The sequence below is a fragment of the Equus asinus genome, chromosome 4, assembly GCF_041296235.1.
Source record: "Equus asinus isolate D_3611 breed Donkey chromosome 4, EquAss-T2T_v2, whole genome shotgun sequence".
NCBI classification, from domain to species: domain Eukaryota; kingdom Metazoa; phylum Chordata; class Mammalia; order Perissodactyla; family Equidae; genus Equus; species Equus asinus.
This window is the reverse complement of record NC_091793.1, coordinates 106481609-106505240: the sequence shown is the minus strand read 5'-3', so window position 1 is coordinate 106505240 and position 23632 is coordinate 106481609. Positions and strand designations below refer to the sequence as shown.

At 39.3% G+C, this 23632-nt stretch overlaps 1 protein-coding gene across 2 annotated transcripts in view; it reads left to right on the top strand.

The window, feature by feature from the left end:
• Positions 1–6283: 6283 nt before the first annotated feature.
• SCN7A (sodium voltage-gated channel alpha subunit 7) overlaps positions 6284–23632 on the top strand; it is an 87339-nt gene continuing 69990 nt past the window's right edge. The window contains exon 1 of one of the 2 annotated variants that reach the window (XM_044768768.2): positions 6284–6666. In XM_044768768.2, coding sequence (XP_044624703.2) covers positions 6657–6666 — 10 coding nt within the window. In that variant the 5' untranslated portion in view covers positions 6284–6656. Of the gene's footprint in view, positions 6667–6763; positions 6895–23632 lie in introns of those variants that run through there. The other variant, XM_070508043.1, reaches the window with a different exon arrangement.

Sequence of the window (23632 nt, the reverse complement as noted above, 5' to 3'; positions counted from 1 at the left end):
TACTCCTTGTCTTGAAAAATTTGGGAAAGGAAAAGTAAGAAAACTTTTAGACCTGACATCTTATTATCAAAACAAAAACAAAGTGGCAGAAATGAATGAAATAATATAACTGTGAAACCTAATGCATTTGAGGAAACAAACTAGAATCTATCACTGTTACTGTTCAATTGGTTGTTTTTCTTTCTTTTTTTATTTTTAAAGATTGGTACCTGAGCTAACAAGGGTTGCCAGTCTTCTTTTTTTTTTTCTGCTTTTTCTCCTCAAATCCCCCCAAGTACATAGTTGTATATTTTAGTTGTGGGTCCCTCTAGTTGTGGTATGTGGGACGCTGCTTCAACATGGCCTGATGAACAGTACCATGTCCGCACCCAGGATCCGAACCAGTGAGACCCTGGACCACAGAAGTAAAGCACACCAACTTAACCACTCGGCCATGGGGCCGGCCCCAATTGGTTGTTTTCAATATTCAGTGCAATCAATCAAATTTCTTGCCTGATAATTCTAATTTAGGTAAGGAGAAATGTTTATTGATAAATTTGGTTATGTTTTTGTATGTTCTTAAATCTTTAGAAGTTACAACATTTTTTCTAATATGCTGTTTGGTTGGGGCATCCAATCTAAATAGAATGCCAATTGCAGATGCAGACATGGCATAGCAGAAGTTTCTGGTCATTCCCAATATTTATTCTTACCTTTCTCTACATTAGTAGAAACCTCAACTCTTGGCTCATTGAATAGACATCCGAATAAATATGACATTCCCTAGCCTTCCTTCCAACCAGTGTGCCTATAGGGTTAAGCTCTGGCCAACATGATATGAACTCAAGAATGTGTAAAATGAAACTTTTGGATTGTAATCTTTAGTGGAATGGGCATGAATTCCATTCATCTGTTCTCTTTTCCTACTGCCTGGAATACAAACGTGTTGGTGAGCCATCCTGAATCATGCAGATGAGGGTATAATACACCAGAGATGGCAAATCAACAAAGTTGAAAGAGCCTGATTGGTGACATTTTGTAGCCCTGGACTGCTTATACCTTGATTATTAGGTTTGAGAGAAATAAACTTCTGCCATGTTTAAGCCACAGTTATTTTAGGTTTTTGTTACAGAAGTCAAATCTGACTTTTACATTTACATGCATATATTGAACTATTTCACATATGTGAACATAAGTTATAATGGACTTCCAGATAAATGACAACAAATTGCATTTTTGTAATTATCTTTGTTTTCTATTTTATGTTTTCACTTGAAAATATTCTGGACTTCTGCCAAGCCTAGCTAGGAGTTATTGGATAGATGATTGTTGGATACAAAATTGCAAAATGGAATGCATTGTGATCAGGAACATTTTGAACACAAACTCCAGATGTGTCTGTGATTTTTGTAATCTGATTCTTGGGACCAAGGCAAACTATGAGATAAACATAGGCACAAAATGGTTTACCTTAAACTATATGAGTGTGTATTTTCCAAATGAGATGTTTGACACATTTTTCTCTGCTGATTTCCAATATATAATTTGACTCTTTGCCGATATTTTTTATTGACTATGCCTATCTTTGGAAGATTTTTAGAAAGAATCAAACTGGAGTAATGTATTTGTCTTGCTCTATATATATGCCCCAGGGAATCTGAGAAATTGGGACGAGTTTAGAAATTTATCAACTGATAATTAATACTCTCGAGGAGTTTTTGTCCACTTTTTGTAAAGGAGTCCAGTTGGCTCTTATCATCTATAGTCTGTCCTTTCATTTCTGAGAATCTCTAAGAAGCAAGCTGTTTATTTTGTTCTTCTGTGACCGTTAAACAACTCTTTACTGTTTTATTCACTGTCCAAATTCTTATAGTTCTGGATCTTGGGATAGAGTTGAAGATGGTGGCAAGGTTTTCTTGGAACAGTTCTAAGGAACTCAAGCATATAAATAGTCAGAATCATAAGTAGAATACTATACTCATAAAAATAATGATAAGGAACTGATTCTGGCTTTGCAGTACTGTATTTATATAGGTAGTGAGAATGATAAAAACTGAAAAGAAAGTATTATGGATGGAATGTTTGTGTTCCCTCCCCCACCACATTCATATGTTGAAACCCTACTCCCCAGTGTGATTGTACTAGGACATGGGGCCTTTAGGAAGTGATTAGGATTAGATGAGATCATAAGGGCGAAGCCCGCATGAGTGGGTTTGGTTCCCTTCTAAGAATCAAAAGAGAGCTTTCTTCCTCTCTCAGCTCTTTACCATATGAGGATACAAAGAGAAACTTACAGTCTGCAACCCAGAAGAGGGCTCTCACCAGAACCTGACTATGCTGGCACCCTGATCTCAGACTTTCAGCCTCCAAAACTGTGAAAAATAAATCTTTGTTGTTTATGAACCACCAAGTTGTTGTATTTTGTTATAGTGATACGTTAACACTGTTAAGTGATACTCAAGTTCATGTACTCAATGTGCAATAAGCTGATCACTGAGACACTGTGCTTGGAGAAGGAGAAAGTTTTATTTGAATTGGCCAAAACAAGAAGGCAGGAGGATAGATTCTCTCAAATCCACCTTAACAAAATAAGAAAATAGGGGCCAGCTTCGTGGTGCATCGGTTAAGTGCGAAAGTTCTGCTTCTCGCCGGCCCAGGGTTTGCCGGTTCAGATCCTGGGTGCGGACATGGCACTGCTTGGCAAACGCCATGCTGTGGTAGGCGTCCCATGTATAAAATAGAGGAAGATGGGCATAGATGTTAGCTCAGGGCCAGTCTTCCTCAGCAAAAAGAGGAAGATTGGCACTAGTAGCTCAGGGCTAATCTTCCTCAAAAAAAAAGAAAAGAAGAAAATAGGGGGGTTTTATAGAGCTAAGGAGCTTGGGAGGAGGAGTTTCTGAGAAACAAAGGGGAAACCCATATTCCTTTCACTCCAGATAAGCCCTTGGGCAACCAGACTTCTGAGGAGCAGCAGCAGCTGGGGCTGGTTATCTGGTGGTGGTAACTTCCTTAAAGGCATTCTTTTTCTTCTGTAAAACAAGCTCATAAATCCTTGTGACCCTTGAGTCACCCCTCAGGTCAAACAAGAAAAGAGCAAATTAATAAGATTAACTTGTTTTCATCTGGGTCTGTTTTGGGAAGACGGTTGAAGAGTAATCACGCTCTCATTGAATATTTTCAGTAACCCTCAGGTACCCAACTTCAACAGCATCCTTAACAGACTACGACAAAAAGGAGTACAGGTATTTGCCTGTGATTTTACAGATGATTGATGGAAAGTTAACTGGCATTTGCTAAACAAAATATGAAGTCTTAGAATCATAAAATTCAAATGATTCAGAGAGATATGTTTCTACAATATAATTTATATTATAGTCATCCTAAAAAAATCTAGACCTGGATTTTGACAATACTTCCAAATCAAAGTTTATTCCTTATTGTACTAGAATAAGGGAAAGGGAAGTATCTCTTTGATGCTGAATGCTTTATTTCTCTGAGTGCTTTGGCATTCCCCATAGACAAAGTCGGACTTCCTTGTTTTTACCATTTCTTCTCAGGCAGGCCCGTGCTTTGTATCAAAATTCTGCAGCTATAGGAAATTTTCATACCTATATATTACAGAAACATTAAAGTATTTAAGTACCAGAGATTTAGCAGAATGCAAGCAGATCAGCAAACAATTCTCATGTTCTTCTTACTACATGTGCTCTATGATCTATTTCTATGGTGAATCACCACATTCTTCTGGGAAGCACATACTGGATTGGGGCATGACTGGTGTTCATTCCTTTAGGAAATTTGCTGGGTGTCTACTATATTACATTCTCTGTTCTAACCACTACCTTACAGCAGGGGATAAACAAGTCCCTATTGTCATGCAGCATGCAGTCTGGTGGAACAAGACAGAAAATAAGCAATTGATATTTAGCATGCCAGATGAGTGTTAAGGAGAAAAACAAACCAGTTGCTGGCTATGACAAGCTTTAAAGTGTGAGTGTAGAAATTAACAGCTGAGGTGCAGTGGAGAAAAAGATCATCTGTAAGGGAAGAAATGAGAAGCGAGGCCATTGGCTGTTTCATCCAAAAGATTGTTGGCATCCAAATGGATGAGAAAGTTGATAAGAATAATAGTAAGAGTCTGAACAAAAGGGAAGACTGTCAATCAGAAATTAAATCCTTAATAAATCAGAATATCCATAAACTCAGAAGATGAACACTGGACTAGAAGAAAAAAAGGATGAGACAGCTAGAGAACATATCTTCAAAGGAAGGGTTTTGATTTCTTTGTATTTTGGGAGAATTGTTTAAGGTTTTACCAACCCTGGATCTGGCTATGTTGAGTGAGAATAAAAACCCCAGGCCCATCCCAACTCCTGACAGTGACATCCTTGAGGTTAGAAGAAACAGTCCCCATTTAAGCAGGCTGCAAGAGAAATAATTTCCTCAAGGGACTATCAGGCTCGAGTGTAGTGTGATAGAACAAGGCAGAACATGTGGATTTAGAGCTTGCACCTTCTGAATACATATTTAGGAAACACGGCTTAGAATACGGGATTATAAGGTTCTTAATGCAGAAGTGTGAAAAACGAACAGCAACTGAACTTCCCACCACACATACTTCCCCCTTCTGAGCAACTCAGAGGATCTTCTCAGCTCATTATTAGGAGCATGATAATTGCCCACATTTGTCAGATCAACTTAGTAAAGTTATCTAACAATAATGGCAAAATATTTGTTCCAAAACAACAACAAAAAATGGTTGTCCAACTCAGAAGACAAAGCCAATATCGTTGGTTTCCCTTTCTATTTGCGTCTTGTTTCTATTATTGGTTTGCACAACATTTTGGGATTAGTTGCCTGTTCATTACACATTAAACAAAGCAGTTTATGTCAATCAAGTATCTTCTTTAAGCTTTAAAATATTTGTCATTAAGTTTTTCAAGTTTATATTATGTTTGAACGTACTGAAAGATTCCTAGAATTTTACTGGGTGAGAAGGGAAGCATAAATTGGATTGCTCCAAGAAAAAGTTCTATGCACTAGAAAATTCATTTGTATTGTCATCACAAAATGTGGGGAAGAGAAGCTGGTAATCCATACATTGTCTATTAAAAAGAAGTCAAGTGGATGTTTGATGCTATAAAGTAATTATTGTTAATTTTTACATATGATAATGGTATTGGGTTTTTTTTTTTAAGTCATCATTCAGAGACATATGGTGATATATTTTTGGAGAAAATGATATGATGTCTACTTTTAAATTAATCCAAGATGGGAGGGCGAGTATAGATAAAACAAGCTTGGCTGCGTGTTGACAATTGAGCTGCTACATGTTGGGGCTGTGTGATGAGTACATAGAAGTCTATTATACTTTCTTTGTATTTTTCTATATGTTTGAAATTTTTCATAACAAATGTGTAACAAACAAACAAAATACATGTTTTTCTGTGAATCCTGGATGAAACATGCTGTTCTTGACATGGTTTGCACAGAACCAATGTTAGCTTAGTTCCACTTTTACTCCTCTGTCCTATGCCTTGGAACATAAAATTTGAGCCTCTTATAAATATACATGATTTCTTTTCCCTTTTCCTCATTTTTATCTTTTCTTGGTGTGTGGTAAGAATCTTATTTTAAGGAAACTTCACCATTCTTAAACAAGATAGGGTTATAAAATGAATAGTCTATGGTACAGCAAAATTTTCCAAACCCCCTTTGGGAAAAAAGTCTACCACTTCTTCCCTTCACCCCCAAACTACGCTGTTGCACCAGTTTGCCAAAATATGCATAATTTTTCCTCTCTCCGTTGTGTCTCAAATCGCCAGAGTAGGAAAGAAATCTAGAGTGAGAAGATTATAGTTGCTCCAACCCATTCTTTCCTAAACAGCTGCACACCTACCAACACGTGCATACACATACCCCGCTACAGCAGTGTCCAGGTTTGAACGCTGCAGGCTGACGATTGGCCCTGACAAGCTCCACTGGGGCAGCTAGGACAGGGGAGAGAGAAAGCAACTGGAGGTAAACACCTGAGTTTGCTGCGTTCCTCTCCTCCTCTCCTACCTCCTGTTCCCAGCCTGCCCTTCCCCGCCTTCTCTCCCTTCCTTCAGGCCCTCGCAGTCCTCTCCCGGCTCCCCCTCCTCACCATTCTGCTCCTCTCGCCCCCTCCCTTTCCAGGCAGCTGGTGGAGGAGGCTCCGCAGCAGCTGCTGTTCCTGCGGCTGCAGCCGGGGCTGCAGGTCTCTGTCAACATCACCCCGCCCACGCCTGGTCTGGATGCTCGAGACGCGCACTGGGCCGGGCATGAGGGCGGGGGAGAAGGTGGCGTGGCTGGGAGAGTGGAAGGAGGAGTGGGAAGGGCACAAAACCAGCTTCCCAGCGGCGGCTCGACTCCACTGCGCATCTGGGCAGGAGGGGTCTCTGGGTCAGTAGCTGGGAGGCCGCCCCAGAGACTTAGTTTCCAGCTGGCAATTCAGTGGGACCTGTTTACTGGCGCGCTGTCGTGGCCTGGGTGGCATCAGTTGGTGAGGGCAGACGCCAGCCTAGCGACACCTCCTAAGCAACCAGAGCTCAGGAAGCCAGAGAGATCCGGGAAGAAAGAGAAGCCCAGGAGGAGAAAGGGGCTCTAGGGAGCCCAGCTTCTCAGAGTTCCCTCAGGTGCTGGTGGAGACCCGTTACATGGTCGCAAGTAAGTGCCTTTTTCTTGCCGTGTGCCCAGCCCAGGATGGTGATAGGCACCATCTGCTGCCAGCCTTTCCCACCCACCCTCGCTGGCCCCACTCCATATGCACCCTTAGGGTCTCCAGCAGGAGGTTAAGATTCTAGACCTGAATTAAGAGAGCTGCTTCAAGAGCTGCAGTGGTTTGTGGATGTGTGCTCTGCACTGTACGCGTGGTCAGTTTTCTCATCCCACCAGGTAAGCTTCTGAAACCTAAATGCCCTGTTAGTGTAAAATTTCTAGAAATCCTATATGGCAATGACTGTTAGGTTACATGACACAATGATAGACTAGAAAGGAATAAAAGCTCATGGAGGGTGGAGTATATTTCTTCTAAGGAATCCTGTCTTTTATTCTAAGTTAACTTAGTGGTTTGAAAATTGGTGCTTTTCATGTATGAATCAACGGTATGAAATTAGAGGCATAGATGTGATGGGCAATGGTGTGCCCAGTTTAAATGTATGGACACTTGGGATTGTTTGGATCAAGAAGTTTTTTGTTTTTGTGTTTGTTTTGCATTGTTTAGCTCTGTAAAGTGCATACCTTCTGGAGGTTTTCTTTCAGACGTGGTGATGTGTTCATTGTGACTCTGGTTATATGTTGCTTCCGTTACTTAGGAGCTCTCTTGAAGTAAGCTAAATGATGAATACATGTGGAATGACGCACTGATGAGCTCCCTTCATTAATGAAAATGATGGAGTCAAGTTGGATATTGGCCAGAAAAATCTCTTGAAATGTGGACGAGTTTGGGTGGTCTTTTTGTGGATATTTTTCTTCCTGGCTATTATTCAGGAGAGTAGTTTATGGCAAAATAGAAGGAAGCTGGGCCCTGTAATAAACAGTCCTGGGCATGATATCTGCTATGACCAGCCCTAATTAAAGTTTTTATAATCCAGCTGCAAGGCCCATAAGGAGTAATTTGATGAGGTTACCTGGCTCATCAATGATGAGCTGGAAGTCCAATGGAGAAGATTTTGGGATTAGAATGATACAACTTGATTCCCATTTCTGTGAAAATGAAGCAAGTTATTTAACTTTTGATGAAGCTTTATTTTTCTTATTTGTAAATGACACATCAAAAAGTTACGTATCCTGGTAAGGACTAAAGGACGGAGATTACATGAAGAGTTTTGTGAAGGTAATATCGTGTGTAACTGTTGCTTGTATAAGGAATTATTCTGTGTTTTTATCCACTTCACTATTCTAATTCTTATTTTAAGTCTAGTTCAATATAAGAATAAAAGGACTTTGACAGCCCTTGCTAGAATGCACTAGAGGAGGTGAAATTCAAGTCCAGATCATGATCTCTTGCCACCTGTACAGTTTAAAGTATATTCTAACCTGTGAGCCTCCATCCTTGAAAAATTGTGTGCTTTGGCTAACCATTTATATTTAAAGACCTTTGAATATTCTCAAAATATGCTTTACCCTCTTTCTCTTTTTAGCTTTGAATTTTGTTTTAGGTATGTGGTCTTACTTCCTTGGGCTGGAACCATCAAATATATTGGATATTGCTGAATTTATTTGGTCCATTAATTAATAAAGGAGAAATCAAAATTTAGGCATAAATACTCTACTCTTGACTGCTGGGATTCATTAAAATCCAGCACTGGGCGAGAGGTACTGTGAGCTCCTTCTTTCCCATTGATGTATTTAAAACAATAGGAGAAAAACCTGAAATTGGACGCAGGCTCAAGAAAAGAGACCAATGGATCCCAGATATCATGGGCAGGCCCCAGGACCTGCTGCCACATATCAGTCTCCCCTGGAGAGCGGGAGGTAGAGCCAGGCACTTCGGAACTGGGCATTCTGTCTCTAGCCTCTTGTGAGAGGCTCCGGGAGGGTAGTGCTGTATGCTCCCACTAATTTTGTCCAGGTAGGATGAATACAGATCTAAAGCACCCTGGAAATGGAAATAACAGGATTTTGCTCTATCCTTCACTTAGGGAAGAAGAACCCTAATACGCCCCAGCCCTAGATCTCATTCCGACAGGATCTGTGCCACAGCTGGGAGAGTCAGAGACTGAACCACAACCCTATACCTACCACCAAAGACTCTTTCTTGAAAGCTTATCATGGGAGCATTAGCATAAAAGAGATATTCTTGATTTCTGGAAGTCTGGTTCCATTATTCCTGCTAACCAGTATCAGGATTCAACAGTTGTGAGAGGACATCTGTAAACCCTGCCCACCCTGACTAGCTGTTAGCAATGCACAGTCACCCACTGTCCTATGACACCAACTTGGACAGACAGATCTCATTTTTCCCTGAGTTGGTCTCCTTTTCTTCTTTTAGCGTGGGCTAACCTAGACCAGACAAGCAAGGTCTCACCTCTGCAACACTAAAAGATGCAGCTTTTAGGGCTGGCCTGGTGCCTGAGTGGTTAGGTTCGCACGCTCCATGTTGGCAGCCCAGGGTTTTGCCAATTCAGATCCTGGGTGCAGACATGGCATCGCTTCTCAGGCCATGCTGAGGCGGCATCCCACATAGCACAACCAGAAGGACCTACAACTATAATATACAACTATGTACTGAGGGGCTTTGGGGGGGAAGAAGGAAAAAAAAAGAAGTTTGGCAACAGTTGTTAGCCCAGGTGCCAATCTTTAAAAAAAAAGATGGAACTTTTAAGGCTGAAGAGAAAGTTCTCATCCGAAGGCTTCAAGGGATGTTTTTTAGCTGGTCCCTATCTCTTGGCTCACCTGGAATTATGATTTCCATGTATTTGTTCAATCGCTGCTATTTATAAACCAGGCTTATTCTGGTTATACTCCACGCTGGCGGGGGAGCCCCATTTGTCCGGCAAACAGATATTCTAATTCTATACACAGTATTTGTGACTGGATGGACTGGGCCTGTTGTTGGCTGAGGATAACCTGCTCTGTGGACAGCTTTGATTGTGGCAGCAGCCAGGTGCCAGACTGACTGCATCAGCATCAAACAAGAGCTTGACAAAGATGCTGAAGCTAGGCCCCCACCCAGGGAAATTCTGATTTTTAAAGTCTGAGATTAGGGCAACACGTTTCGTTTTAAACTAGAACATCAGAGGATGCCGATTCAGAGGCCATAATCCCTGGTTGAATATATGGTGTTGAGTAGAATATTCCTTTCCTTCTGCTTTACAGGTCAGAATGAGTCTCCCAGTCCACCAGCCTCTCATTCTCTGAATTCTTACAGAGGCTGCACGGTATAAGCACCTGGTCACAGGCTATAACTTTGGCTCAGGTCCATATCTAGTCTCGCCCTAATATGTTTCAAGGCTCCTCTCTAGTTGCTCTCCAATGTGAGAAGGGATTGGGTATCTATGTGTTGGTTCCACATTTGAAAAGCTAGAGTAGTTTTGCGGGGTGGGTGTAGATCCTGGAAAAGCAGACCAACTCTTAAAGAGTGCTCAGGAGCAGAGGTAAATAGCCAGTTCTAAGAGACCTCCAGGGTTCCAGTGAATGTGCCAGCTCTGGAATTCTTTAAAAATTTTGTGTTCCACGGATCCAGTGGCATATAAAACCATGGGCCAAAGGTCTCACAATTGCTGATGAGTATAGAAGTTTCGTGCATAACAAGCTCGCCTTTGTATTTCTGTAGCAGGGGCAAGAATACATTCCTCCCTCTTGAGCTCTTAAATGGCTTCTGGCCAGATTCTTCTGGTCAGGGGTCTGACTGACTAGGCTGACAAGAACAGTTAGTTCTGGAAAGATTCTGGCCTTTCCCCAACATCCTTGTTTTGGTGAGCTGGACAGGCATAGCTTCGAAGTTGTTCTTATATCCATAGAAACAAGGGACCCTGCTAGTGAACCTTGAGGTTGCCATAGAGAAGCTCAAGTGGGCATACTTAAAACTGAGGCAGCTTTCCTTCAGTTTTCTGGAACCCTTCCCTGCCATCATTGCCTAACCAGCCATAGTGGGTCACCCTGGTGAGACTCCACTCCCACAGAGACATACTGTCCTGCATCCCCTCAAGGTGTTCAGACATCCCCTGGGCTTTCCTTGGGCTCATTCTTGTAAATGAATTTGAGGCCAGGTGCTAAGGCTTTGTCATATGACATTTTTGTCCAGATTTCTTCTCCTCAGTTTAAGTGGTACCTCTCTGAATGTGTGTGACCTGCACCCCTCTTCCCTGGAAAGAAGATACTTGCAAAGACCAGAGCTCCTGATTACTTTGATGAACCAGCCCCAGAATCCAAGTTTACCAGATTTGGGAAGGAGTTCGGTTCTCAAAAGAGAAGAGATAGTACCTGTCCCTTTGAATTTTTGCTGGTGCTCATTTATTTACAAGGCTGTGTTTCTAGTTTTTGAATCCAGAAGAAGGCCTGGATTAAAATTTTAAGAAATATAATCAAAACAAAACGACAATGCATATTTATGTTTTTGAGAAAGTTACTTATTTACATTTTTCCTCTGCAAGATGCCATACTAGGAATGTGGTGTCTGAAATTGTCAGAGTGAGGGAGTTGAGTCCAAAATTAAGTGGCTATATTGAAGCCCAAATAGGCTGACCTGAGAGCAGAACACAGCTACAGGCAGAATTCAGATAGAGGGACAAAGGAGAAGAAGTCAGTTAAGCCAGGCGAGATAACTGTATGCCAGGGAGAAGTAAAAGAGTAGGAGTCAGATAACCAAAGCTGAACAGGAGGCGAGCAGCTCAAGTGGGAAAATCATCCAAAAGCAGAAAGCCAAGTAGGCTGAAGTCAAGGGGAACAGACAGCTGCAAAATTCCAGGTGGATTGGTGTCATTCTGGTTGATATGTCCTTCATTCCCAAGACTTCAGTGTATAAAGCTTCCATTTCTAGATTTTAGTAATACATGTACATGGTAAATTATGGTCAAGTAGCATAGAAATATTAACCAGAAAGCGACAGAATCGCCTGACTCCTCTTCAGTCCCTCGCCATAAATGTAGCAGTTTACTTCCTTCCACAGGGGAATCATTATGCATGCGCTGGCATATATAGCGTTATGTATATAATGCTTACAAAACATTTTATTGAAAGGTAAACAATGCAAGCCATTCTCACCATTACATTTTTCACTAAATAATTTATTTTTTGAATCTTTCCACATGAACACAGACATCTCTGTCTCCTTCCTCATTATTAGTAAGTAGTGTTCCATAATAGCAACATACTGGAATTTATGGTACGTATGGTGGACACTGATTGTTTCCAGTCTTTGAAACTGAAAATATGTTGTGATTAACATCTTTGCAAACATGACTTCTCAAACTTCAGCAAAAATATTCGTAGGGCAGTTTAATTGCTGGGTCAAAGAGTACGTGCAACTTTATTTTAGGAACTATTGCCAAGCAGTTCTTCAGAAAAAAAATGTGCTTATTTACACTCTCAATTGAATTATGTGAGGGCTCCCATTGCTTCCATATCCCGGCCTGCCAAAAGTGGCATCCATTAAGAAGAATCTGAATTATGTCTTTAGAGCTTTACTATTAAAATTATTGACTGTTTTACTCTTATCCATATCTCTCAGAATTTCATGAGTTTCAGTCATCTTTGCTAATAGCCTTCTGCTTCCTGAAAGATAATGACTATATTTTCATATCCTTGATAAGAAAAAAAGCAATGCAGCTAATATTTGAGTTGTAAACCCTGGAGGAAAAAAGATGATAGTCAGAGAGCTCTAGGGGAAAAGGCTCTGCATCAGAGAATTCAGCTGTGAGTCATCGCAGAATATGGGAAAGACGAACTTAAGCCGTAATGTATCCATGAAGTGCAGTCAAGGGACCCCGGTAAACAAAAATGTCAGTCTAAATTGGTCCTTTCACTAAAGCAGGTGTGGGTCCTACATTCTCAACAACATGGATTCCGTTTAATGATCATGTTAACTCTTCCTCCTTCACCTATGCGTGCAGCACCTTCTAGTCCCAAGTTAACTTGTTTACCAGTCTTGTCATTACCATCACTACTTTTCTTGTTTGTTTTATCTGAATATGATTGGTGCAATAGGCTTGATGCATTGTCCGTGTATGATAGACAGTATAATTGTTTCAAAATAGCTTAGAAACTGAGAAGTCATTTTACCCCTTATTTCCTATTCCATGTCAGAGTGAAATTGACATTTGAGATAATATCCTTATTCTATGGATCCACTTTCCTATATTTTTTTGCTTCATTTTTCTTAATTGATATTGTCTTGCTCTATGATCTGCAGTCTTTTAAGCTACCCTGAATATTTTGGTAAACTCATTAGGAGAACAAATAAATATATATTATCTGATACAGAGTAGAACATTTCAAAATTCTCTTTGGCAAATAAATCTATCATCTGATTCTCATGCCTAGGATCGACTCCAGCTTCCCAGAAAGCAGAGAAGTTGATTGTTTAGATGCTGTAGTTTCAGTTCCCTAAGGTGGGAAAAAATGAAAGTGGGGAGGCTAGAGCCAGCTTGGTGGCATAGTGGTTAAGTTTGTGCACTCCACTTCGGTGACCCCGGGTTCACGGGTTCGGAGCCTGAGCACAGACCTACACACCGATCATCAAGCCATTCTGAGATGGCATCCCACATACAAAATAGAGGCAGATTGGCACGGATGTTAGCTCAGGACAACTCTTCCTCAAGCAAGAAAAGGAAGATTGGCATGGGCATTAGCTCAGGACCACTCTTCCTCAAGCAAGAAGAGGAAGATTGGCTACAGATGTTAGCTCAGGGCCAATCTTCCTCACCAAAAGAGAAAGAAAGAAAGTGAGGAGGCTCCTATGTGTGCAAAATCTGTCTCCACAGCCTGACTGCATTATTGGCAGGCTCTGCTCTGGGAATCAAACTGAGGGACAAGGGAAGCAATACAGAGTGGGAAAAGGAGAGAGGAAAAACATTGACTTCTGACATCCTGTTTCTTCCCTGCCCCTCATTATCACTAAGAAGATGCAGCTGCAGTTGCTGATACAGAATACTGTCCACACAACCTCTTCCCTGGGAGCTAGGCTACAGAGAGGCCAAGCATTGGCTGACTGATTGGGTGGCTATGTCATCCAATGCAGGATGCTTTTGAAAAAGGAAAGAGAATGCTATTAATAATTAGTTCTCAACAACAAGCATAAACTCAAACTGTCCTCAGAACCTGTGACTTCTACTCATACTACTTATAGGATATTGGATGGGTTGGAAATAAGAGGAAATAGTGGAAGGAAAAAGATAGATTCATTGTCTTGGAGGGAACTGGGAGCAACAGGATAAGGTGCATGTCCCAGTTGCGTTTCTTTGATTTCAAACTTTAGAGCTGTTTTGCACCAGGGCCTCTGTGGCAGAATGGCAACATCTGTAAGGTCATTGCCAAACAGGCACCCAGAGAATGAGGAAAATTCTGGAGCTGAGAGAGAGAGGGTGCCCGAAGAGGTGAAAAGAATGTGGATCTTCTGGAGAAGTGATGTTCTAAAGCAGATATTGCCTCAGCCATTCCAGTATATGCTTCATCTCTCATACTAAGCATATCGGACAAGAAAAAAGCAACCAAAGAGGGGCCGGCTCCGTGGCCGAGTGGTTAAGTTCATGCACTCCGCTGCAGCGGCCCAGGGTTCAGATCCTGGGCGCTGGCATGGCACTGCTCATCAGGCCACGTTGAGGCGGCGTCCCACATCCCACAACTAGAAGGACCTGCAACTAAGATATACAACTATATACAGGGGGGTTTGGGGAGATAAAACAGAAAAAAAAAAAAAAGATTAGCAGCAGTTGTTAGCCCAGGTGCCAATCTTAAAAAAAAAAAAAAGCAACCAAAGAAAATATAATGGTTTCTCTACTTGCTTTATAGAGGTGGTTGGATGAAGCTTGGCTATCAGCCAAAAGAATCTTTCTGTCTGGCAGGCTGCATTAGGTTCATCTCAAGGGGCTCAAGATACTCTGAAAATTATCTGTCTGGGTTGGGCTGCTGGCTCCTAGATTTTCAATATTAGCACCAGGAGAGTCCTAATATGCAGTCAAGAGCTGGTATAATTCCAATCAGCTGCACTGAGAGGATTTTCTTTCCCTGCAGCTCTCAGTACCAGGTTGTTGATCAGAAGCCACCATCCTCTCACCTTCTCTATCGTCTCAGAAGCCCAGGATTCATGAACTGCACATTTAACACTGTCATATCTGGTCAGCCACCTAGAGTCTGGTACACTATTGAAGCTCTTGTGCCCAGCTCAAGCTAACCCAGAGTCAGACTAGGTGCTACAGGTTTAGAGCTGGCCTAATATGATAACTGGTCCAGCACTCTGTCAGCTGGTCACAGATTTAGGGATTGGTTTGTGGATCTTTGAGCTTAGTTCTGCTGCTCAGAGGCTGGGCAACAGTGAAGGGTCCAAGGAAATCCAACAGTCTCACTGCTGGTTAAGAGGATGCTCAGGGCGGTCAGGTGGTTGTGAATGGTCCCTGAGAGCTCCAGGGAGAGTATCAGTTCAGGATGTTTTTAAACATATATTGAGATCAGGTCTTGCTTCTCAGGGGAGCCAGTTGCATCAGGGACGTCACAATTGAAGGCAAGTTACAGAGTCTGGTTGCCTGACAGAGCCCGCTTGCATTCCCCTGGGAAGGGGCAAGGGTACTTTTCTTTCACTTGTTGAGCCCTAACTTGGCCACTAGCCAGCAATTTTTGGTCAAGGATCTGACAGACTGGGTTCACCAGAAATACAAGTCTAGGAAGATCTTGGATCCTTTACAATTTGCTCATTTTGTTGGAGTAACAAGGGGTAATTCAGAAATTCTAGAGGCCAACTTCACAAAGCAGTAGAAGTTTTGAGAACATCTGGAGAAATTGAGGACACTGAGTGGTTTAGAATGTTGGGTGAGACCACTTTCCCAGATTCACTGGTAGGGAACCAAGTCCTTTGTTGGCTTAGAAGGTCTAGTAGGAATATTTAAGGCAGAATCAGTTTTACTTTTGTGTTCCTGGCAACGTCACTTTCTGTTGGCTTTATCACTGTCATAATGGCATTTTTTAGTGAGGCAGGTGACCCTCATGGGGTTCCTGTCCTCAATGACCTGCATCCCTTCCTCGTGTTTCAGCTGCCACTCAGCTTTCCTTCTGTTCGTTGTTCTTCATAAATTTGCAATCAGAGGCAGATAGGGAGACTTTGCTATCTGACACTGGTTGTGAACTTCTAATCCTATTGCATATATTGACTGTGTCATTCTGAAGCTTAATGTTCTAGACTGCTCTCTCTCCTTAAGAAGAGAGACATTAATGTTTTCAGGTTATTGAAAAATTTGACAAACACTCTGTAGAATCCAGGTTCACCAGTATTGGAGATGATTTTAAGTTCAGTCTCTGTTGCTCTTGAAACAATAATTTTCAGAAAGGGCCAAGATGTCTTGGTTCTTATTTGTTTACAAATCTGTCTCCTATTGTCCTTAAATTCAGTGACTATATTTTATTAACATTTCCAGCACTGCTGCCTGGCACAGTGCTTGGCACTTCATAAGTTTATGTTCCAGAAATAATTGCTAAATAGATGAATGCCCAAAGTAAACACTGTGGTTAAACTCATTACCAAAATGCCATTCAAACTGCAGGAATGATCTTTTAAGAAAAATACTTGTAGCGCACTTTTTAAAATATATCCAGAATTAAATGTTAAAATATAGAAGTATAAATAAAAATAAGTACATATGAATATATATGTATTTTGGAGAGTCTTACTTGTTTCCAACTCTTTCTGCCAGATATCAATTCCAATAATGTGTTCCTAGGTGTGTGAAGTGGTTAGGACAAGGGAACTAAGGAAGAACAGAGTTGACCAATCAGATAATCTGAAGCCACCAGACAGCCCAGAACTGGGACTCAGATTAAGTCAACCCTATGTCAGGGACATATATTGAGGAACCTTAGCCAAAATTGGCTAAACTCTGGACAGAACACAATTGCAGAGAATGGAAAGACAAGAGCCATAAATCAAAAGTCATTTAAGTCAGGAGAGAGTAAAACAGGGGGCCGGCGCCATGGCTGAGTGGTAAGTTCGTGAGCTCTGCTTCGGCAGCCCAGGGTTTCACCAGTTCGAATCCTGGGTGCGGACATGGCACCGCTCATCAAGCCATGCTGAGGCAGCGTCCCACATGCCACAACTAGAAGGACCTACAACTAAAAATACACAACTGTATACCGGGGGGCTTTTTGGAGAAAAAAGAAAAATAAAATCTTAAAAAAAAAGAGTAAAATAAACTCAGGAGCAAGAAAAAGAGTTGGAATATAGAAAGTGATAGCCGCACTTAGACTAAAGAGATGCAAGAAAAGCAGAATCCAGGAATATAAATTAGCTATGTAGTAAATAGAGCGAAGCCTGAGCCACTTTTGGAGACTAGAGCTTGTATGCTCATAGGCGCGCCTGGCTGTTTTCTATCTGATGTTAGATCTGTCCACGCAGCTGCCTTTCAATCAGTCCTCCCATCCGGAAATAGTTCTACCGTATTGGGGCTTTAAGTCGTCAAGTAATAATTGTGACATATTTTGAATTATACTTATAATAAAAAGAAATATCATCAGCGTCTTCCAACCCTGACTGGAATCTGGGAATCTAAAGAATGGTATATTCTGCCTTATTTATCCAGGAGTCATCATTCATCGATCTCAACCCTTCAAAGTCTATCTCAGGATAAGAAAATAATGGGACTTGGGGAGAGGGAGGAGGGAGAAGGTTTACGAAGAGCCAAAGCTTTCATAGTATGGTGGATTTTTTTTTTCCATTGGAGATCTTGGGCTGCTGCTCATGGCCTTTTGTTATGGCGTTTACACCTAGCCATTTTTAGAAGAGGAAGTTAGACACAATTTTTAGAAGAGGAAGCAGATAGAAGCAAGCAACTTAAAAACAGCAAGAATAAAATCCAAAAGTCTGGTGATAAAAGAGATACAAATAAATAAAACAGAACAAAATGTAAAAAACAGAACTCTGAGCTTAAAAAATTATTTAAGGATGTCACAGTCTTGCAGTTGATTGTTGTAGTTGGATATTATTACTTTGATTTATCAGTGAGAAATTAAATTATATCCTGCATATTCTCTTTGTAAATTCTGAGAAATAAGGCAGTAATCTCAATTAAAAAGATGGCTAAACATAATAATACCATGTTTTAAAGGATTAAACATAGTAACAGCTAGCATTTCTTGAGTGTGTAGTAGCTGGCAGACACTGTTCTAGGGGCTTTCTATATATTAACTCACTCAATGCTCATATTACTCTATGAGATAAGTGCTCTTATCATTCCCATTTTATAGTTGAAGAAAGTGAGGTGTAGAGAGAGTAAGTGCCTTGCTCAGCATCACCTGTAGGAAGTGCAAAAGCTTGGATTTGAATCCAGACAGTCTAGCTCCAAAACCAAACTCTTTGTCAAATATTTATTATAACATATTTCAAATTATAGAAAAGTTGACAGAACTGTACAATGAACACTCATACACTCAACGCCTAGAGCCTTCAATTGTCATTTTATAATATTTACTTTATCACATCTCTTTGCATTCTTCAAACCATCCATCATTTTTTTCTTATTTTTTGATGCCTTTCAAAAGAAGTTGCACACACCAGTAAGCCTCATCCATAAACACTTCATAATGCATATAGTTAACTAGAGTTCAGTTTTGTTTTTGTGCTTTTTAAAGGTAAAACAAAGTAACACGCACAAACCATATGGGTACCAATCTGTTTTCATAAATGGACACAGTTGTGTGATCCAAACCCCTACCAGGGGTTCAGAACGTTCCATGATCCCTCCCAGTCAATTCCTGCTCTGCTGCTAGAGATTAGTTTTGTCTGTTCTAGCAAGCACTTCATTTAAAGTAGATCGGATAGTTGGTAATGTTTCGTGTAAGGCTTCTTTCACTCAGCATAAGGTTTTTGGACTCGGTCATTTTTATGTGTATCAGTAGTTCATTCATTTTTATTGCTGAATTGTCTTCTATTGTATAAATATACCACAGTTTTTACTTTTCTATCTCTTTTCTTGATGGGCACCTGAACTTCTTCCAGTTTTTTGGTAATTTTGCTTTATGTGATTTTTACATTTTCCCACATGTTTATCATTTCTCTTTCCTTTCATTACTTCTTTAAGATCTAAATTTCCGTCTGAAAATAGCTTAATTTTCTCTGCATTCTTGAAGTATACTTTTGCTGTATGTGGAATTCTAGCTTAACATTGTTTTGTTTCTTTCAACACTTTAAAGACATTGTTACACTGTCTTCTGGTTTCTGGGTTTTTTTGCAATGAGAAGCCAGTGATCATTCTTATCGTTGTTCCCTAATATATAATATAGTATTTTTCTTTAAGTGCTTTCAATATTTTGCCTATAGTATGCCTTATTAATATTTGACCTATGTGATTTAAACCATCTATTAGTAGTTATATATAAAATTTCTTGCTTTCTAAACTATTTTTTTATCACCAATGCTAAATGATAGGTGGGCCGTCTTTCAGTGGACTGTCTTTGAAATCATTCTATAAAGAATTTCACACATTTTGCAAATACACATGATCTTCTGCACTCCCTTGGTTTCAGCCATTTATATATCCATATAACTATATAACCATGTACAATATGTATATACATATATATACGCACACACTCATATATACACATACCTTTCTGTATATATAAAATATATACACATACATATAGAGTTTAATTATCTTTATTAAGCTCCAGATCCATATTTCCAATTAATTTCTGAATTTTTACTCTTGGTTATTTCAGATGCACCTCAAACCTGAAAAATACAAAACATTATCTTTCCCTCCTCTAATCTTTAAACTGGCACTTCTCCCATATTCCATATTCTCTATATGGTATAACAGTCAGTCATACAATCCAGATCTTATAGACGTCACTGTCAGAACCCGTGATCTGTGTACAAGGTTAGGAATCAAGTACTAGGTGTTTTCTTAATTTATAAAGATATTGAGAAGCACATCATTTCCTAGCTAACACTTATTTCTATTTTAAAATCATTCTACATGCATATACTTTTAAAAGGCCATAGGATTACAGAAGCATAAAAAATTAACAGCCGTTCCTTGTAAGTACATGCCATATATATTTTTTCAGCGGCTGCACCTGAGATACGTGTTGACTGCTTCTATTCTTAGCTATGAAAATACTGCTCTGAACAAACTTGTGTATATAAATTGTTTTGACGTGTACCCATGGGGTAAGTTCTTGTTGCTCAAATTGCTAGGGTAAGAGATACACATTTTAATTTAGAGAACTAATGCCAGATTTCCATCTAGAATAGTTGTACCAGTTTATACTACCAAAAATGTTTATGAATGCTTATTTTCTGACCTCCTAGCCAGGAATATGCTTCATTAAACTAGGACTTTCATTTTAAATTATGATAAATAAATTCACTTATGCTTTCCTTTATAAGTTTTATTGTTTCTTTAATTTTAATTTTATTTTGCGTATGTCATTGAGCTATCTAAAATTTATTTGGATACAGAAAGTGTATGGAGCCAAGGATAACAAGAGCTGCCCAATTCTGAACCTCCCACATATGCTCTACAAACATTACAGTACAAAAAGAAAACTATTGAAACCACACAAAACCCACACCATCAGCATAACTAGAAGGCAGAGAATGCCCAAACTTCAAAATGCCTGAAAAGGAAAAGTAAAACCAAATCTATTTGCACTCTCTCTCGCACTTCAAAGACTTTATGGAAAATGGGGCCTAAATTTGATTTAAAATGATGGACAGAAAAAGAATGCTCACCCTAATGGTGAAAATACTGAAAAAACAAGCATTTTCCATAAACTTCCTTGTATCCATTATTGAATAGCTTCTATCTTTCCACTCTGATTTGAAATAAACTACTAATTTTTTACGTAGATTCTATATCATAATAATGCTTCAAATTATGCTTAATGACGGTAACAAATCAACCTGAGAGAAATGAAACCATGTGATAAAATTCATCTCTTAATAATCCTAAATCTGGGCATCTACAGAAAAAAATAGGAGGAGAGAGAACTAAGTCGCAGCCAAGATCACAGCCAATATCACACGGCAGAATTACTCCAGCAGATGTCAATAATATCTCCTCAAACCACCAAAAATATAGCACTGGACACTGTTACTGGCTCTGTTGCTACCATCACTCCCCAAACTGTTGAAAGTTGTTGCAGAAGCTTCTGCTTCCCTTGCAAAAATGGATTCGCCACTGCCCCTCTTATTTTGTGTCATTAAATCCAAATTGGAAATCTTGAGCTAATGCATTTGATTGGCTTGGCCAAGGTTGTGTGGTCACTTCTTAGATCCATGAGATCCTGGAAAAGTCATTATCTGAATTATCTGGTCCTTTCCACTGCTGTTGCAGGAGTTATCCCACCATGATTCATACAATAACAAATTCCCTGAATCTATATAGAGGATCACTGTGCTAGGCAGCACTTCCTCCATTCCGAATTAATGTCCACTATGCTTGCTCACCTTCAATTTTACAAGATATTTGACTTTGACAACATTGATATAAAGAAATTTTCCAGACAGTCCCACCTGACATCAACGTGTCAGCTACTCAGTGATGCAAACTGGCGGATAACTTTTCCCAGGAAGCCCATTGGTTTTTGAATATCTCTAAAGTAGCCATGCTGAGGTATCAGTTGTTTACAGTTGTAGAAAATTTAAAACTTGTAAGCACTTTTGTGGTGTAGTTTAAAGGAACTCAAATTTAGACAAACCTGGTTAGCATTTATCTTCACCACTTAACTAGGTATACAATGATGGAGAAGTCATGAAACTCAGCAATCTGTTTCCTGGTTTGTAAAATGGTGATCACAAGGATGATATGTGAGAATATGAGATAATAGAATTAGAAACATCTAGTCCAGTGCCTTGCAAATGATAGTCACTCAGTAAGTGTGCCCATAATTATAATTGCCATAATTATGATAAATATTGGCAGCTTGTGCTCAAATGCTTGAAATTTGTTTTAAAGAAAATATTTTTCCTATAAAAATGCACCTCTTTTCCCCATACTGATGCTGGTTCTGCTACTTTCAACTTATGTCCAAGAGAAATGGCTTGGACTTTAATCAACAATATAAAATATTAGTATAACTGGAACTTGTTAGAGTATGACTTTGACTTTGATACTATTCTTGCCAAAAACTTACTTTAGCTATTCGATTTTTTAGAAAGGCATTCTAATGGACAGATTAACTATTAATCTTTCTATATTTTTCAGTCTTTAGCACTGTATTAAGATCACTCACCGGAAAGCATAGTGCCTGAACTATATTATATAAATTCCCCGCAGAAATGCATTTATTGAATTATGATTTAATGATTAATAATTTACAATCTGCACTCAGCCATCTAGAAATCTGATGCAAGCCAGTTCCATTTGATAAGTGCTTGCATTTCTTTTTCATACCATAGAAGACAACACCCACTATCCATTCATTCACCTAGTCAACAACCTAGAGTGGTTTCATTCAACATCAGATTTATCACTAAAGAAGTCTTCTGGGATAACTGATGGGTTAGGAGAAAGAATTAGCACTGACAAAGTCAGTACTATTGTCTAGGCTTTTTGTATATGATCTGTTTTAATCTTTATGACCTTGAAAGATACATGAGGGATTCCAAAGTTTACATATGAGGAAAGATGACTCAGGCTATGCTATTTAGGTCTCATAGCTAGTAGGTGGCAAAATGAAGAATCAAAGATCATTGTGCTATGGAGTGACGAAAAAAAAAAGCAAGATTATTTTTGGACTATGCAGTAAGGAAACTGGCTGGCAAATTGAATTTTGAGGTTTCAGTGGAAAGTATCCAGGAATATTTTAATTAATGGCAGCACTTTTGTAATAAGTTTGCAACATCCCTTGGTATCTACTTCTAAGGATAATATTTTTTACATACATAAGCTTAATAATGTTTGTTAGTATTTAGAATCAATCCCTAAAAATACAAGATATAAGAAATACTTTTATTGCAATCTGAAAAGGTAGATATAAATTGCTTTTGGTTGTGTTATCAATGCTGCATAGGTTTAGTTTAGCTAATATTTAGCCCAAATTTTTAGGTCATGTGATACTCTGTGAAAATTCAATCCATAGATTTTAAGATGGGAAAGTTCTAAAATTACAGGGTTGCAACCAATCAATGTTTGGATCCATATAAATCATTCTACCCAACTGTCAACAAGTCCATGCTTCCACGTTGCTAGTTATGGGGAAGAATTACTGTCCAAATCAACTTATTCTATTTTTTGACAGCTATTTAGAAAGTCCCTTATTATCTTGAGCCAAATCTATTCTGGCTTCAGCTCCCTGATCCTAGTTCCTCTTTTTTTTTAAATAAATAATATATAAGTCTAATTTCTCTTCCACATGAGAATAGTTCAGATACTTGGAAACGATAATGTTCTACTTGAATCTTTTCTGCTTCAACTAATATATCCTCCATTCCTTTAACTGATCTATAGATGGTGTGATTTGAGTCTAATCAACATTCTGCTCCTATCTGAAGACCCTCCAGTTTACATACATGCACATACATGTCTTTTGGATATGGTCGTGAGTTACAGCAGAACAGGAAAAGACTGCCTCCTTCATCTTCCTTCAATACAGACAAAGGTTATATTAGCTTTCTTGGCAGTCTCAAACCAGTATTGATTTATATTGCAATTACTATTAAGTAAAACCCCTTGGCAATTTTCTCTGCTGCAAAAACATAACTCCTTTTTTACCACACTTGTGCAGTTGGGTTGTTTTGGTCCAAATTTCAAAACCTTACATGAACTCCTATTATATATTATTTTATTAGATTTGACCCATCACTCTAAGATATAAAAATATATTTATTTCCCACGTATTATGTGTCAATCACTGTACCAGGCATTTTTATCCATATTATTTATTTTATCCTTATTTAACCTGAAGAAAAAAATCCCAGTTTTATGAATGAGAGTTTCAAGAATATTAAGTAATTTGACTGAAACCTCTCAGAACATTAGTA